Source organism: Dermacentor andersoni, chromosome 1 (assembly GCF_023375885.2).
Source record: "Dermacentor andersoni chromosome 1, qqDerAnde1_hic_scaffold, whole genome shotgun sequence".
NCBI lineage: Eukaryota > Metazoa > Arthropoda > Arachnida > Ixodida > Ixodidae > Dermacentor > Dermacentor andersoni.
Genome location: NC_092814.1, coordinates 128,438,961 through 128,455,376, shown reverse-complemented (window position 1 = coordinate 128,455,376; position 16,416 = coordinate 128,438,961). Strand labels below are relative to the sequence as shown.

The 16,416-nt window shown below is 45.9% G+C and overlaps 1 protein-coding gene across 1 annotated transcript in view; it reads left to right on the top strand.

Annotated features, from left to right (window-relative positions):
- LOC126544140 (uncharacterized) overlaps positions 1-16,416 on the top strand; it is a 159,493-nt gene that overhangs the window by 98,786 nt on the left and 44,291 nt on the right. Inside the window, exon 8 of the mRNA XM_055062015.1 lies at positions 6,181-6,334. Coding sequence (XP_054917990.1) covers positions 6,181-6,334 — 154 coding nt within the window. The remainder of the gene's footprint in view (positions 1-6,180; positions 6,335-16,416) is intronic.

The window sequence follows — 16,416 nt, the reverse complement described above, 5'->3', positions numbered from 1 at the left end:
TCAAATAAGGAATACCTTTTCTTCATATACCTGTATTGGACTCATATTGTAACGGACAGTTAAGGGAATTCAGATAAAACTATTTATTGTGGGCGAACTTGTGCCCTGGCGGTAAATAAAAAGCACTGCCGCGTTCTAAACGGAAGATCAGGAAGGCCCTCTTCTTCTCTCTCTAGCGACGCTTCACCTCGTCTTCTTCTTGTAGACGCCGACAACGGCCACCTGCGCTGCTAGTGCGTGCGGCGAAAACACATGCCATTATTTCGTCGTCTTTTCCTCCAATACGCCGTTGTCGTCTTCATACAATTTCTTTCGCTGTGCCCTCTGTTTTCTTTTTAAAGAAAATCGGCTGTGAACGAAGTTCCTCAGTCCGTGATAATAATTGCAGGGGCACCGTGTCGTAATACTATCTTGGTGACAAAGAATTCAGCCACTTCAACGGCCGTTGCACTTACTAGAGAGGATGTCTCGGCATATCGAGTTAGGTAATCGATCGCTACAACTATCCATCGTTTCCCTGATGACGATGTCGGGAAGGGACCAAGCAAGTCCATTCCTACTTGTTCGAACGGGGCTCCTGGGGGTTCTATTGGTTGAAGGAGGCGTGCGGGTTTTAATGGAGGCGTTTTGCGTCTTTGGCAATCCCGACATGTTCGTACATAATGCTGTACTGAATTCAATAGCTTTGGCCAGTAGTACTTAGCATGAATTCGGGCAAACATTCTGCTCACTCCTAGGTGTCCTGCTGATGGGTCATTGTGACAGGCTTCTAAGATCTCCGATCGCAAAGCTGAAGGAACGACGAGTAGAAATTTTTCTGTGCTGTGCTCAAAATTTCTTTTGTACAGGATGCCATTTCTCATCACATAAGGTGACAATCCCCGGCAGAAAACTCGCGGAACATGGACGGGGTGTCCCTCGAGGTGCCTGATGAGTAGAAGCAACTCGGCGTCGGACTGCTGGTGTTTGGCCATCTCAGATGTGGTCACGGCTCCAAGAAACGGAAATTTGTGTCCATCTTTCACAGGAGCAGATTCGACCGGAGCACGTGATAAACAATCAGCGTCACTGTGCTTGCGACCTGACTTGTACACGACCGTTATGTCGTATTCCTGCAGCCTCAGACTCCATCTAGCAAGTCGTCCAGAAGGATCTTTCAGGTTTGCAAGCCAGCACAATGAGTGATGGTCACCGATTGCTCAGAACGGTCTACCGTATAAGTATGGTCGGAATTTTCCTATGGCCCATATTACTGCGAGGCATTCTTTTTCTGTGGCTGAATAGTTGGTTTCAGCCCTCGAGAGAGTGCGGCTAGCGTATGCAATCACTCTTTCCTCTCCGTTTTGCCATTGAACGAGGACGGCACCGAGTCCTAAATTGCTGGCGTCTGTGTGGATGTCTGTTTCCGCTTCCTCATCAAAGTGCGTAAGGACCGGGTGGTTTTGAAGTCGCCGTCACAGCTCATTGAATGCATCTTCTTGTTCACTGTGCCATACGAAAATCATATCTTCTTTCGTTACTCGCGTTAACGGCTCGGCAATCTTCGAAAAATTTTTGACGAAACGCCTGTAATAGGCACAAAGTCCTAGGAATCGCCGAACAGCCTTTTTGTCGGTTGGTCTAAGAAACTTTTCTACTGCTGCAGTCTTCTCAGGGTCAGGACGGATGCCTTCGGAGCTAATCACGTGGCCGAGGAAAAGGAGCTCATGGAAGCCGAGGTGACATTTTTGTGGCTTTATCGTCAGCCCTGCTGAACTAATAGCTTTGAGCACAGTCCTTAGTCGTTCCACATGCTGAGCAAAGGTGGTCGAAAAAATCACGACATCGTCAAGATAAACCAGACAGGACTGCCACTTTAACCCGGAGAGCACAGTGTCCATCATCCGCTGAAAGGTGGAAGGTGCCGAACAGAGGCCGTTGTCAGACTCCAGTAGTGCGTTGTCAGACTCCAGTAGTGCAGCATCGGAAGAGCTCAAATCCGTAATCTGTTCATAATCGTTAAGGCGGGCAATGATGGTTCCCTTCGCAACATGCTGGACTTCATTTCCAAAATTAGTCAGGAAGACATTTGAACACCCATCACGCAGCCGAACAAGACCCCTTGCCATACAGATCCCTTTTTCGAGTAAGAGTCCAGTGTTACTGTCTGCTATTCCTTCATAGTCGCTGAATACGCTGCTTCTTACGATGACAGCTATGCTGGATCTTGGGGGTATCGTGACGTCGTCGTCCATAATCTGAAGCGCATCGAATTGTTCTTCACACTCGAACGTCACGATGGCGTGCTTCGTTGAGAACGACACACAGGACTCCTGCAAGTTGATAACTGCACCGTTCGCCTGCAAAAAGTCCATTCCAATAATTAAATCCCTTGAGCACTCTGATAGGACAATGAAACTGGCGACGTATGTAAAGCCGCGTATTCCGATTCTTGGAGTGCACCTGCCCACCAGGTTGATAAGGTGTCTACCGGCGGTTCGAATTTGTGGTCCTCTCCAAGGAGTCAGCACTTTTTTCAGTCTTCTGGCAAGTACTTTTCTCATAACGGAATGGTCTGCGCCTGTGTCTACTAAAGCAGTAATTTCGCAGCCTTCTATAAACACACATAAATCGGAAGCTACGTCACTCTTTTCGCAACTGTTCTCGTGTCCGTCGTTATATTTCAGAATCAGCACTGGAGGCTCCGTTCTTGCGTCGACAGCGGCCTCACCTCCACAGGTCACCGGTATTAGTTTTCCCGACGTGGGCTTTGGGGGCGTCGCCTTGGGGAGCTGGAGGATGGACGCGGGCTTGGTGATCGGTACCTCAGCGGCACTGTTGACCGAGGTTGGTGTTGCTGTGAAGTCTGCGGGCTTTGGCGCGTTGACAAATACTCCTGGATCTCAAAAGGGCGTTCACCGTTTCTTGGGCAAGGAGCGTTTATGGAAAACCCCTGAAGTCCCGCTCTGCGGTATTCGCACATCCTGTAGAGATGACCAGCTTCGCCGCAGTGGTAGCACAGCGGGATTCTATCAGGAGTGCGCCATATGTCAGCCTTCCGGGATCTCGTCTCCGGCGGAGATGGCAAGAACCGAGGTTCGGGTACATGCGCAGTTGCCGTGACGAAAGTACGTCCTGGAGATCCTCTGAGTACCTCGCCGTACGATACCGTCGGCCGTACCGGTGACGACGCTTGCGGCTGTGCTGGCGGGTGCTGTTCGCGGACTGCTTGTCTCACTTCTTCGCGAACCACTTCTGCTAACGAAGAGACCGCTGTGGGGCCGTTGTTCAGCTGTTGCCTCTGGAGCTCTTCTCGAACCACAGATCTTATGAGTTCTCGTAAGACCTCGACGCTGTTCCCGAACATTGCTGACATTGCATCCATAGAGGTGACGTTCATATCGCGGTTGTAGAGTCTCGCACGCTGTTGAAGAGTCCTTTCCATAGTTGTCGCCTCGGAGCGGAATTCGGCGACGGTGCGTGGAGGGCTGCGAACCAAACCAGCAAAAAGCTCCTGCTTCACACCGCGCATCAGGTGCCGAAGCTATTTGTTCTCGCTCATGCTTGGGTCGGCCCGGCGGAATAAGCGGGACATATCTTCGAGATACATTGCCACGCTTTCGTTGTTTCGCTGGCTTCTTGCTTGCAAAGCGGCTTCAGCTCTTTCCCGGCGGTCTGTGCTCGGATACGTGGCCAACAGCTCCCGTCGGAAGTCATCCCACGACCGGAGGAGAGCTTCGTGGTTTTCAAACCACGTTCGCGCACAGTCTTGCAATGCGAAGTAAACGTTGCGGAGCTTCCGGTTCTTGTCCCATCCGTTGTAGTCAGCGACGCGCTCGAAGCCCTCCAACCAGTCCTCGGCGTCTTCGAAGGTGTCGCCGTGAAAAGGCTCGGGCGTTCGCGGCTGATCAACAATGATGCGTGTTGAGGCTGTCTGGGATGTCATTTCGGTGTTGTCTGCTGCTGCTATTATAGTCTGCTCCGGCAAAAGAGGAAACTCGGGCGGCTTACCACGTAGGCGACGGCTCGTGCGCTGGTGGACAGGCGTAAGCTCGTTGGGTCTGAGATTGCGTGGTTCCGGACTGCTTTCTCTAACTCGAATTGGGCTGGAAATCATTACCCAGCACCTCCACCAGAATTGTAACGGACAGTTAAGGGAATTCAGATAAAACTATTTATTGTGGGCGAACTTGTGCCCTGGCGGTAAATAAAAAGCACTGCCGCGTTCTAAACGGAAGATCAGGAAGGCCCTCTTCTCTCTCTAGCGACGCTTCACCTCTTCTTCTTGTAGACGCCGACAACGGCCACCTGCGATGCTAGTGCGTGCGGCGAAAACATGTGCCATTATTTCGTCGTCTTTTCTTCCAACACGCCGTTGTCGTCTTGAGGGGGCGCACGAACCTGCGCGCGTTGTTTAAATGTTTCTGCCTTGTATCAATATTGATCTTCGCCAAGCTGATCCAAAAAAGGCAATTCATGCTCAAAACCTGCTCCAAAGTGCCGAATTTGCTGCTCCCAGAGCTGCTCCACAACCTCCTTGACCACTTCTATCCCTGAAGAAACCGCCACCAACTTAACTGAATGTTTAACAGGAAGGTGAAAGTCCAGGCTCTCCTAAACGACCTGAAGCAACCTAGTGCTTGGCCTCCTGAGGTTCTTCACAGACGAGAACGACTTCATTCGTGACAAGATGATGAACCACCAAAATGTCCACTAGATATGTCAGAGTGCGGCTGGCATACCCACAGTTATGCCAAACAGATTTTCCACTTTGGTGGTGCTGCTGGCTGTGGTGAACGCTAAGGGTGATGTCATGGCTACCCACATTTTTTAGGATGGTCTGAGGATGACTTCTGACTGCTATATGTGCTGAAAATAGTCATAAAGCCCTAAATGTACAAGGTGGTCCCTGAAAGGAAGTACGCGTTCCAGTAGGACTCAACTTTGGCACACAAGGCAAGGAACACACAATTGTGGCTGTATGACAGCATGCTGTCTTGCTGATCCCCCCTCCTGTGGCTTCCCTCCAGTCCCTACTGCAATCCACTTTACTATGTGTGGGGTTTTGTTGAGGCAAAGGTTAACACGAAGCACCACAACACCAAGAACCCCTGAAGGCATCCAGAAAGTAGCTGCAATAAACCTGGACAAAGATGGGTGAGCCTAAAATTTTAGGTCTGTAGGAGGGTGTGGCAGTTGACTGAGGTTATATTGAATAGTTTAATCGACAAAGATTGATAATATTTTTGATCTTTTTTTCTATGTTGAATGTTCGTTTTTGCCCTAGAAATGTTTCTTATTTATCTCGAGGACCCTGTACACTTTTAACCAATGGTCGGAGTGGATCAACATCACATTTATTGCACAGTGTGCATGAAATCGCAGCATAGTGATGCTATTAATATCGTTGAACAGTGTGCCCCCTTTATTCTTCCTCTGTCTCGGTGTCGTTGTTGAGGGGCATAGCTTTGTTCGGTAGCCCTCGCCTCCATAAGCCTTAACAGGTGTCTAGGAGTTTCTTCAGCTTGTCATTCTGGACTGCAGGGGCATCTCTAAAGGAGGGTGAGAGGGTGCCCAGCCCCTAACATTTCTTCCTTCCTCTCCCCACCCTCTCCCCACCCTCTTCCCACCCCCCTTTTTTAGCACCACATACTGCCAAATGGAGTGCCCTCTCACAGCCCAGACGAAAATAGAGTCGTGCCTTGCCCTAACTTAGAAATAATATTTAGCATCAGTGGATGAGGACGGAAGGAAAATGGAAGGACAACACAATGTGCTTCAATGTCTTCCTTCTGTCCTCGTTCTCTGGCACTAAAAATGCTTGCGAAGTTAGAGTACCAACATGCCCAAGGTACAGCAATGCTTTGCCCCTCAGCAGATTCTGCCACCGCCACTGCCAGATTACCCAGGAATGTTTTTAAAGCTGCGTACACCAATATCCATTGGCTGAAAGCAGCACCTCGTGTAGTCCTGGGCAGTCCGGTACGGCAAATTAAAGAGGCCTGAAGTACAGCAAGCAGCTGATTGAAGTGCACCAACTGTTGCAGAATAAGAAAGACATAGAGGAATAGGTTGTAACGCATTCATTAGATGCTTATATAGTAAGCATTAACTTGGTCTGTGGAATGTTATGAACTTGTCAGCATGGCATACTGATGCAGCAACTTCAGTTTAGTATACTGTCTTTTTTTCCTTTGGCAGCAACTGGCAAGTGGGAAAAATCAGAAGATGACTTTCTCAAGGAGGCAGTTGAACTTCAGATTGGTGATGTCAAGGCAAAACTGAAGGACATTGACTGGCAGGCAGTTGCACGTCATGTACGAAGTCGAAATGCAGTTCAGTGTAAGAGGCGATGGTAAGTGAATTGCTGTTTACTTGCCCTTTGCCTGGGAGGATAGTTGTGAAGTGTGGTTTGCCTTTTATATACTAGACAGACAGTAAATCTATGTGGATTTATTTGCTGAAAGGTACGTGCCTGAAGTTTAAATTCCTCTATAAGTTTTTTTTTTTTTTTTTTTTTTTTTTTGACGATGGTGAGCTTGAAATTCACCTCCTCCAGTGCACATCTGCAGGCTTGGAGTGACGCCTGTCACCGGCAAAAGACGCCGAGAGCGAGTGGGGCTATACTAATCCAGGTACAACCAAATTAGGAAGTCCCATTAAGCTTCAACAAGACACTGCCTCATCAGAACAGGAATTGGCTTCCCTGGTGCAGTATTCGGCCACTCCCTCCCAAATGACTCACTCAATTACCCAATGGCCCTCAGTCCCTAGCAGCTGCGGAGCACTTTACCAAGTCGGCGGTCGGACCTGTAACGCAGTAGAGGGTGCTAAGAATCTCTGGGTCTGGACAGGCCACCAATGGAAACTGACCCTTGCAACACCAGAACCCTCTCTAGTGAGGCTAGCTTAGCAGGACTCTTTGAGGAACTATCAGACATTGTTTGGGATCAACGTTACTAGATTATTTTCAGTTGTCAAACTCCGCCGCGGCACCTGGCCCCTTTCTGTCGCGCCCGCGGGGCGGCGCGCGCGGCACTGTCGGCCCGAAGGCTGGCGGTGCGAACGTTTGTGCGGGCGGACAGAGACGCCGATGTGTGCAGCAGCGTGGCATGTTTTGCTCGTGTTTCTTATTTATGTGCCAGAAAAATGCTGCTCGTCTTGTGAGCAAACATTCCTGCAATGAAACAATGAAACGATAAAAACCCCGAGAAACAGACAAATTAAGTGATAGCTAGGGAGGGTGCAGCGCCCTTCCTAACTATCACTTTGTCTGTTTTTACTCCTGTTTTTTTGTTTGTGTGAATAAAACCTTGCGAACATTCTACGACGAAATAATGTACCAGACCACTGCTTTCGAACTTCGTGCGCATTTCCTAAGGACTATAAACTTGTTACACTAATCATTTCAGGTCATCAAAGATTTTTTGGAATTACTAAACTTGACAGAACAGAATGCAATTCAAAAGAACCTGAAGCTTTTTGCATCATAACAAACGATACAGTCTCTGCGAGTAACTGTGATGTCGACTTCAAACATTGTGTATAATCTGCTGCGTCAAGGTGCGCTCTATGTTTTGACAGCCAAGTTAAATCAAGATCTATTGGAGGTAATGCACACTGTTCACATTTGTTGTGACTGCATTCACATTGCACTGTTTGCTAGAAAATTCACTCACTTGTGTTTTTTCAGCGACACTTTGGACTAGTGCGTTCCTTCGGTGGCGATGAGTCCCATCCAACTATAATCAACTTCACGCAGATATTCCGCTTTCTAAGCCTGTATACACCTGTTAAAACGGCGCTACGTGGGAGTGTGGGAGGTGTGCCAGACCCTGTGCTCGTTAGCGTCAACGACACATTCAAGCAGCCCATAGAAGTTTACAAGTCAAAGCATAGTCTTCGCAATGCCATTGAAGGGACGTTGAAAAGTTGCGTGGAGCCAAGCAGCTCACCAGAATGTGCTCGCAATGAGCACACTTATGCTCGAGGAAACATAGAGGACAATGTTGGTTATTATCTGTGTGGATATGTCATTCATAAAGTCAGAAAAGGCGCACCATGTGATCTACGCATAGCGGACATAAGCTCTGAAATCCCAGCAGTTGGCTGCGACAGTTCCTTAATTGAGTACAGAAGTCTCAAGCAAGGTTCCTTAAAGCACCCGACGCCGAAGATGCTGGGCTTTATGAAAACTGCTAACAAAAGTGTGTCAGCTTCCCTGGATGATGCAGGCCTTTACAGAGAGATATATTGGAAGGTTTTATATGATCTAGAGGGGTGCTGCCTCCCTCTTAATTCTTGGTTGCCCAGAGCATATGTTCACGTTCACGTGCGAAGTACTGAATATCTTCATTGTTATGCGGATGCATTTTTACTCCAGGGATACAAACCGTCAACTAGAAAGCAGGCACAAGGTAGCTGTAGCAACCAAGAAAGCGCATCTTTTGTGAATATCGATGTAGCATGCTTAGATTCATCACTCCGGCGTTGTACCGGTCCTATTCTTTTTTTCATGCCTACATAAAACATGCCATTAACGAAAGGCTTCACTCTCCTCTTCATTCACCTATTAGCTGCTTTTTACAGAGTGCACAACGTAAAAAGGCTATTCTTTGAATATTTAGTGCCACGAAGAGCAGAAAAAAAAAACTGGCATTGAGTCGGCGGCGCGCTGCTGCCTTGGGAAGCTTTTGTAGCCAACCGGGTCAACCGTGGCGGCAGCGCCACCTCGCGAGAGGAGACGGCAGAGGGTCACGTTCGCGCGCCGCTCCCAGGCGGAGTTTTAGAACTGAAAAGTATCTAGTAGCGATGGTTTGGGATATCATCGGCCTTAGTGAGATTAAAAGAACTGGTGAGACTTGTACATTGCTGAATAACGGACATGTCATCTGCTATAGAGGTCTCCCAGATAATAAGCAATACGGGGTAGGATTCCTAATCCATAAGCACATAGCGGGCAACATTGACAAATTCTGCAGCATTCACCCTTTCAGGGTCAATGACGTAAATATACGGTGCTGCGAACAAGTCCAAAATGGTCAATGTCGTATATTTATGGCGCCATCTGTATGTTTAAAAAGCGCGCAAATTTCCAAATTTTTTTCTTTCCTGGCATGTATGTGGGAATACAGGGAATTTTTCTCTCGCGCCTCCCTCTCTCAGTTTTCATTGCATGGGTTGTTTTAGAGCTAGTTTTCTCCGGCGCCATTACTACCACTCGCGCATTGGCGCGCGGGGGTGGGCGGTAGTTTGGGTTTTGTTCCGTGGGTGGTTTCGGCTTCTTGCGCTCGCAAAACAGATGGCTATCTCGTTACTAATCGCCCAAAGGGCAGCCGCCTGTTTCTCGCACATTTATGCTCACAGGGGTGAGCATGGAAGGATGCCGCCGTGCATGCGTTTCCTTTTCTTTTTTGGGGGGAGACTCTCAATGTCCGATTGCCTCTATTGGCGATAAGATGAAAGTTTGTCACACGTTTTGCTTTTTGGCGGGCACACAACCACATAGTTTTCTTGGGTGCGCTCACCTATGCAGTTCGATTAGGCTATGGACGTAAATATTAGTGTAAGAGCAGGAACATTTGAGACTTCTGAAATATTCTTGTGTGCACATATTCTAAGCCTTGAACAAAGCCTCAAATTTTTCATTCTTATAAGTTTATTTCCTTTTTTATTGTTGTTATTCATGAATAAAGAGTACATACATACCGACGCAAAATATTTTTTTCTCACTTTACGGTCACCCTAGAAGAATTACGGTAAATTTTTTTTTAAATAGGTCCCTCAGAAAAATTGGAATCTGCAATAAAAAAAATCAACCCTGAAAGGGTTAATGAGAGCGTAGCTGTAGTCGTAATCAAACTTAATAAGACAGGGTGTCTACCAACCGGGAAAACCGGGAATTCTCACAGAAATTGAATAGTCTAGAAATACTCAGGGAAAACTCAGGGAATTTGTGCTTCTATCAGGGAAAATTAGCTGTAACTTTATTGAAAGGGAACGAAAGTCGTGTTAATGCTGGCTTCAGTAACAGAGGAATCGCAGCGAATCGTTTTTGACGCCGTGTCATCGGCACGACGTATTGCCAGAGTAGTTAACGACCGATTTTCCAGACGCCCGATTTTTCGGACATGCCCGATAATTCGCACGGCTTTGCGGCACCACCACGTACTCCATATAGTCAATGTAGATTGCCCTGACTGCAGGTCTGAAATGGCATTAATCAAAGCCACCACTGCCGCCATTTTGATTATCTCGCCGCCTCGAACCGGCACTCTCGCACGCAGATCCGCCGGCAGCCGTAGCCACTACCGCGGCAACGTTAGGCCTAGCTGCTTCTACGTTCGCTATTCAGCTTCTTGCCGTGCGGTGCCGTGTTTTTCATTGAAAGAATTCGCCGCTGTCAGCAATGGCACCGACTCCGCCTTTGTAATTCTCGCGATTGGCTTCGAAGCTCGCAGAGCGCAGTGCGTTGCATAATGCCAGTCTCCGAAAGTTAGCTTCGCCTCAGTACAAAATTGTTAGGCGGTGAAGCATAACAAGCGTGGGAAGGGGCAAATGTCACGGGACACAGTATGTATTCCTTAATTATACACGCGTGCACCTCCGTCTCCTGTCACAGTACGAGCACCGATATGCCCAATAAGTGTACTGGCAGGCCTTAAGAGCTTTTTCGGACGTGCCTGTGGCAATTTTAGCCATTAAGGGCAGTTAAAGACATGCATTCATTTTTTTCGGACTGCCCGATTTTTCGGATGTATTTGCGGCCCCGAGGGAGTCCGAAAAATCGGACGTTGACTGTAGAACTGACCAAGAGGATGCTTCAAATGATCCATGGCGTAAATGCGTGGCAGAAGGAGGATGAGAACAGAAAGGACCGACGCACTGAGGAATTAACGGGAAAGGAAGCGTGCCGCCTCCTCTTTGAAGGAGCTTGAGCTCAAAAAACAAAGTGTTGGCTGATGCCGAGATGCAGGTGTCCCTCATTCAGACCAAACTAAACTCTGTAAAGCAGTGAAACCCAACACTGAAATGTTGTGTACGGGCTGAGAGTATGTCAGGACAGTTGAGGTTGACTTTCTAGGTTGACTTTCCAGCTGCTGAGAGAGAATCTTAGTTGTAACAACGTTCAGGCCTCATACCGATGAGCTTGCTATCAGTTGATAGAAATGGCTCATATTCAAAAATATTTACTTATGTATGCATCTCCTTTTCATTTGTATTTGAAAAGGTTTGAATCAATTTGGAATGGGTTTTACAATTTTTTTCGCTGTGCCCTCTGTTTTCTTTTTAAATAAAATAGATATTACTCCTTAGTATTCAAACTGGATTAAGACATTCTTTTTCAACATGCTTACTAGAGAGTGACAGCATCGAGCAACATGGTGTCAGCCTGTCTTGCCATCAAACAAAGTTCTGGATCATTCAGGGAATTTTGCAAAAATGCTCAGGGAAAACCTGGAAAACTCATGGAATTTGGAAATGTAAACTTGGTAGATACCCTGTATAAACAATATTCTAATTGACATCAAGAGAAAAAAAATGGAGCTGTGCCGCTATCTTGTACACGTTCGAAAAGCCGACGTTCGATTTCGCCTCACGCAATTGGATTAGATTGGCCTAGGCCGCGATATTGGCGCTGCCTGGACAATCGCGCGAGGCGAAATCGAACGTCGGCTTTTCGAACGCGTACAAGATCGAGCGGCCTTAGGCAGGTCATGTAATGCGCCAGTTAGATAACCGTTGGACCATTAAGGTTAGGAAATTCACGGGCGAGATCGCAGGGAGTGGCCTTCGCCCTGCAGTGAACATAGGCAGCGGCACTGCTGCTCCTGCTGCTCATCATCGTCATCGTCGTCATCATCATCATCATCATCCCGATTCATACTGGGCATATCCAAGCTGTAGAAGATGAAGTCTATGGAGGTGTTTAGCTCTTTTATTACCACGAAAAATGTGCTCATTTTTGGTGCTTTTATGCCTTAGCATTTTGTTTAGTAGTGTGAACATATAGTGCGATACATAAAATTATAGCCTAATCACTCTTGTTTTGAATGGATATATAGTAGTAATAATTGTGCAGACAATTTTTGAGAGTTCTTATGTGAAACTTTAAAGAAGCGTCTCAAGGAATGAGGTAAAAGTAATAATGTGCTACTTTTTATATAAGTACTGAGAGTAAAAAGATATTAAACATATAAAGTATGCACCTGGCTCCTAGATCCAAACTTTTGTAAGACCATGCAACAAAATATTTACAGAGATTTATTGACGTCGATACTAGCCATACTGATGTCCATGCTATGTGGGAATGCAGTAGCTTTGCAAATGTGAAAATAGATATGTTCAAATTGTACAGAGAGCATTTGTTTTTTCTCATTGCAGCAGGCACATGTTTCCTGTATTACTGCATTCTTTAGGCTTGCTAAGCAGTGGTTGTCAGGTCAGGCAGCATGCAGAATAATCCTCATACTTGAATATTTCGTTCGATTGTTTGATTGTTTTTTCTAGGCAAGCAAGGGGGTCTAGTGTGCATTAAGCTGGCACTGGAGCCTCCACATGCATTGTTCAGTTCCTCTATAGTGCTGTACAGTAATGTGGAATGTTGCACAATATTGCACAGTAATGAATAAGGGCACTTGAACAGGCATTGCTCAAAATGTAAGAGCTTAGAGAGCTAGTCAAGTTTTGGTCAAAGGTTACTCTGTAATCGACTGCATGCTCTTGTATGAGTGAAAACCCTACACGACAGGAAGGATTGCTCGTAATAAATTGTGCATACACTGTCGAAGCACTGATGGATAAAAGCAACCCATGGGGAGTAAAATAAAGTTGCACTTGATATTAGTTGAATAAAATTATCAGATAAGACGCACTCATGAGCATCTAGTGTTGTTTGAGACATCGCTATAACATCCTATATGTCTGATCAGAAAAATTACAACCCGGGAAAAGCTTCTGTGTCTTCGCTGCCACTGGCATTTAAAAATTATCATGCCGAATTGACTGAAGCACAAATTTTTAATCTTTTTATTTAAAAAGGGCTGGCAGCACTGGAGTCTAACCTCGACAATGCCTCCACTCAAAGTTATATCTTTCCAGACTCCCCAATGTGCCAAAAATAGTCAAATCTGTCAAATAGCTAAAGGTCAGTCATCATTTCAGAGGCTGCATGATTTTGCTAGTGGAAGAATTCCAAGAGATGTATAACAATGTGTAGAAGAACTGTTGATCAAATTGATCGATTTCTATAGGCATGATAATAAAAGAGCTAAATGCATGGAATAGAGTACTGATCTTGTAAACATTAAAAAGCTCATGAGTATAGCAGAATTGCTTCGTCATTTTTTCCTTTACGAATGAAAAATAGCAATTTAGCGATGAAATAGTTCTGGCATTACAAAATATTTCTTGACAACGCATAAAAAAAAAAGAAAGTTAGAGTCCATGACACAAGCGTAATATATATAGCATATGCACAATGATGAAAAATTACAAATATTTAAGAAAACTGCTGTAGTCTTAAATTTATACAAGAAAACATTTTATTTCCTGTACATTACAGTGTCCAGAAAGCAATGAATAAGCATGCAGAGCGATCACTGTAGGCAGAGCTCAAACGACTTCGCTGAAGAAAATATGTATTTGCTTGAAAGGGTTTAAAAAAAAAAAGCTACCTGCCTGTCACGATACACACACAAGTAACACCAAAGCACCGCACACCAAATCCACATCAAAAGCTGGGAAAAGCTATGCAGAAAGAAAAGAACATGGCGGAAGAAAAAGATTACAAGGGAGTGTCAAGTGATAAGCAGGCGGTAGCTTCTGATTGCTGTGCTTTGGCTGCATCTGTGTGTGTCTGCTTCGGTGTTTTCAGCTCTCACCTCTTGCAAGGTGCTAAGGCTGCGTGATGAAAATTGGCGGGAAAAAAGTGTATAGGTTGATGCTTGTGTTGGTTAAATCATAGAATGCCAAGCTTTCGAAGCATTTTGTTACGTCTCAACATGGCCAAGGGCATTAATTATATGTTTGCCTCAAGGCAACCCTACCCATCCATCAGCACCTATCCAGAAGTCAACGCAGCGTTGGCACTGATTGTTGATGGGTCTAGAAAAGGCCCTTCTACCTGTACCTGACAGCCTGAACTAATGATGAAAAAGGCCAACGTCAAATGCTACCGAAGAACGGCGCCCACCTTGGATTTCCAGGTTGCCATACGGTCACATATTCCATACCATCGGAGGCAAAGTTCGGTGGAACGGTGTGAAATCCTCAGCGGGATATTGCGACCGATGTAACGATTGTGATTGGCCATGATACAGTCATCAGATTCCCTAGTCTGGGCACCTAATGGAGATGACAGGATAAAAAGCGGAGACCTTTCGTGCAAGAGAGGCTGACATGTCCTGTAATCGTGTCCTGTAACGTTCAAGTAATCGTTCAGCCAAACCGTACATTGTGCAAAATTCTTGCTCCATGGACACATCTGCGCCCGCATTTGTTTACATATGCCACGTGCAACTACAGAGGAAAAAAAAAGAAAACTGGTGGGAATGCGCAGCAGCTTAACAAAATCATAGTTTGTTCAGTATGGATCCGAGAGAAATGCACACCAGCGAACAATCTATGCGCGTAACAATTTGCATTGTGCAAAGTAGCACCAGACTTCATCTTCTGTGAATGGCTGGCTAAGCAGTGCTGCATGCTTGAAAAAACAGTGCGGAAAGGCACCAGCAGCATTTTGCGCAGCACTAATTTCACCATCTTATGTTGACCATGTATACTAGGCTGTCTCTGTCTGTGGCCTCCAAGATGTGCATGCGCCGGCTTTGCCCTTGGCTGGCGCGCGCATATCTCTGAGGCCATGTTTCGTCACTGACCTGGAGGCGATGAAGTCGAAATCAAGATCCATAGCACGATCGCTGCTTCTGCTGCTCAGATTCGTTGCTTGCTTGATCATGAAGTTAGCGTTGTAGAAGCCATGGCACATAATATCTGGAGCGAATATGGCAACAAATGGCAGCTATGCCCTGCCTTCACGTGGTGCGGTGGTTGATTTTGTAGCAGACGATGGCTCGTTTGCATGCAGCTGATGATGCCACACATGATGTTGCAAAATGGCAGTGGGCGCTGGAGGTCGGGGCTTAGAGCCAGTGAGTTCTTGCTCATATTTTGGCCAGTAATGTGTTTTTACTGCCCACTTATTACACATGTATAGCCAAAAATAGACCCTCTACTAGAATTTCTTGTGGAAAACCGCAAAATGTTTGGGTGACCGTGTCATGCCCCCTTTAACATTCACTGCAGTTCAAAGCGCATTTCAATGGATATATGACGTACCTTTAACCCATTATGACCCACGATAAAACTGCCAGGGCAATTTTCATTAAATTTTGTAAATAGTGAAAGAGTAGCAGAAATATCATGTCTTCAAAGAATGACTGAGAAATATTTATTGGTTCTCAAGTTATAATGGTGTTCTAGATCTAGTACACTGGGCACATGGAGTTTCAGTGGCCAAGGCACTTGTCATTGGGCTTCCATCTCTGTGTATTACATTTTTTAAGCACCTTTTTTCAAGGCAGAAAGTAGCCGTACACTTCTACATCTCCATGATGCTTGGGTACGACAAAATCGGCATTGAAGCTGCTTTTTAGCTTTTTGGAGAGTAGTGACCGTGACTATCTACCATCAGCGTCCAAACGCATATATTGACAACCAGCAAGCACGGCAAGGGCAATGCCGACATTGCGAGTGTGGCGAAGGTGTCCTCAATAGTGCTATTGCAATGAAACCATTTTGATAGAAAGTTGTTGCAGACTTTGCTAACCTACATTAACCGCAGATGTCGTTCACTGCAAAAGCATTGGTGCTCTCATCGTCACCTTCCTCCTTATCCGTATCTTCAGCTAGTTCTGGCGGCACAATCATGATATCAACGTCTTCTATGTTTCTGCACTCTCAACTGCATCCAGAGCATCGTGCAAGGCTTCTTTCCAAAGAAAATCTTTGCGTCCATGCTGAAACAGAACAAAGAAAAGGCTCCAATTCGTAACTGTTAAAAATGAGGTTTAAAAAATTATGCACATCCAATGCACATGCTTGAATAGAAGCTTTCGTGAAACGGCCAATTAACTGCTACCACCCAGTGTACTATATCATGTACACCAAATTTTTAATGCTTGTACCATTCTTTGGAATGAAGTCGTAGGTTCGACAGTTTGTTTCTAACATGCTCAACATGTGTACTAAACACCGTAAAAAGCACAACACAGATATATAAAGCAGGCAAACAGAATTAAATAAAAAGCCAGTACACATCCCAATTAGTTGTGAGTCCGCAGGTTTGCTGGATTGGGTGCAATACCTTTAGATATGGATGAAACAGTACATTCTACCCTCTGTTAGTGTGTGTGCGTGCGGTGTCTGGGTACAAGA